Source organism: Protomyctophum parallelum, assembly GCF_964188405.1.
Source record: "Protomyctophum parallelum genome assembly, chromosome: 4".
Taxonomy (NCBI): domain Eukaryota; kingdom Metazoa; phylum Chordata; class Actinopteri; order Myctophiformes; family Myctophidae; genus Protomyctophum; species Protomyctophum parallelum.
Genome location: NC_139700.1, coordinates 50107329 through 50108636, shown reverse-complemented (window position 1 = coordinate 50108636; position 1308 = coordinate 50107329). Strand labels below are relative to the sequence as shown.

The window sequence follows — 1308 nt, the reverse complement described above, 5'->3', positions numbered from 1 at the left end:
TTATGCTGTGTCGCCAAAGTCATTGTTCCACTGTGAATACATGTTCAGAGTCTGTCGAGGGACGCTGGGTTTTATACGTTTCAAGGAATCTTCAAAGTCTTTATGCTGGATGCGCCGCACCTCACTAGCAGCCATGTTCTGGACTTGGATTGGTCCCAATTCCCTAATTGGCCCGAGTGCAGCGTCCTTGGCTAATGAAGTGAGATCGCTTCCAGAGTATCCCTCGGTCACCTTTGCTAAATGGGCCATCTCTTGTGTGTTAAGTGGATTCCCGTGCTTTCCCAAAAGATGCCTGAGCAACTTGAATCTCGTCTCCTCATTTGGTAAAGTCACATAGATTCTCTTTGTAAAGCGCCTGAGCACTGCTTCATCAAGCTCCTGGGGCCTGTTAGTGGCACCCATTACCAGCACCCTCGCATCTCCTCCTGAGTGAACCCCGTCAAACTCAATGAGGAACTCGGTTTTTAATCGACGACTGGCATCGTGTTCTCCTTTGCTTCTTTCACACAGCAGGCTGTCGACTTCATCAATGAAGATGATGGAAGGCTGTACTTCCCTGGCAACAGCGAACAATGCCCTGACCAGCTTCTCACCTTCTCCAAAGTATTTAGAGGTCAAACTGGCAGCACTGATGTTGAAGAAATGAGCATTTGACTCCTTTGCGACGGCTTTGGCCAACATGGTCTTCCCATTTCCCGGAGGACCAAATAAAAGCAAGCCGCGTGCTGGACTTCTCAGGCCAGTGAACAGCTCTGGGTTTAATGAAGGAAGGATAACGATCTCCTGGAGCGCTTGCTTGGCCAGGTCCTGCCCAGCGATGTCTTCAAAGCATATTGTGCCACTGTCGACAATTTCATCAAGGATCAAATTAGCCAATTTGCTGTCCACAGTCTTAAAGTTTTTCATGTCTGTCTTTTTGGGCTGCTTCATAGTCGATTCTCCATTTTGCACTTTTTGCACACGTGGAGTGTCCTGGATGTCAGTGGGCCTGGGAGCAGGACTGGTAGTAGTGGAGGGTTTGATGTGATTGCATGCACCCGGTCCAACCCGTCTTCTTAGATCAGGGTTCGATTGGGGTGGAAGATCCTTTGGGACATTCCGAGGATGGATTTTCCTTTGAGATGCCAGTTCACCTTCCAAGAGTGTAAGTCTTTCTTTTGCCATGTGGAGATAAGTCACCATTTTCACTTTTGCCTGATCATACTGCTCTCCTTGTCCTGTGACCTCGACAGCAAGTCCACTTTCAAACTCGGCGATGCTTTTCTTGTACCACCGAACAGCTTCCTCCTTCACACCTGTGTCATCTTC

General features: G+C 48.5%; 1 protein-coding gene across 1 annotated transcript; it reads right to left on the bottom strand.

The window, feature by feature from the left end:
- LOC310857252 (spastin-like) lies at positions 1-930 on the bottom strand (the record flags this gene model as incomplete). The annotated part of the gene is made up of 1 exon (XM_083762862.1): positions 1-930. The coding sequence occupies one exon, from the start codon at positions 928-930 to the stop codon at positions 1-3; it is 930 nt and encodes a 309-aa protein (XP_083618988.1).
- Positions 931-1308: the final 378 nt, after the last annotated feature.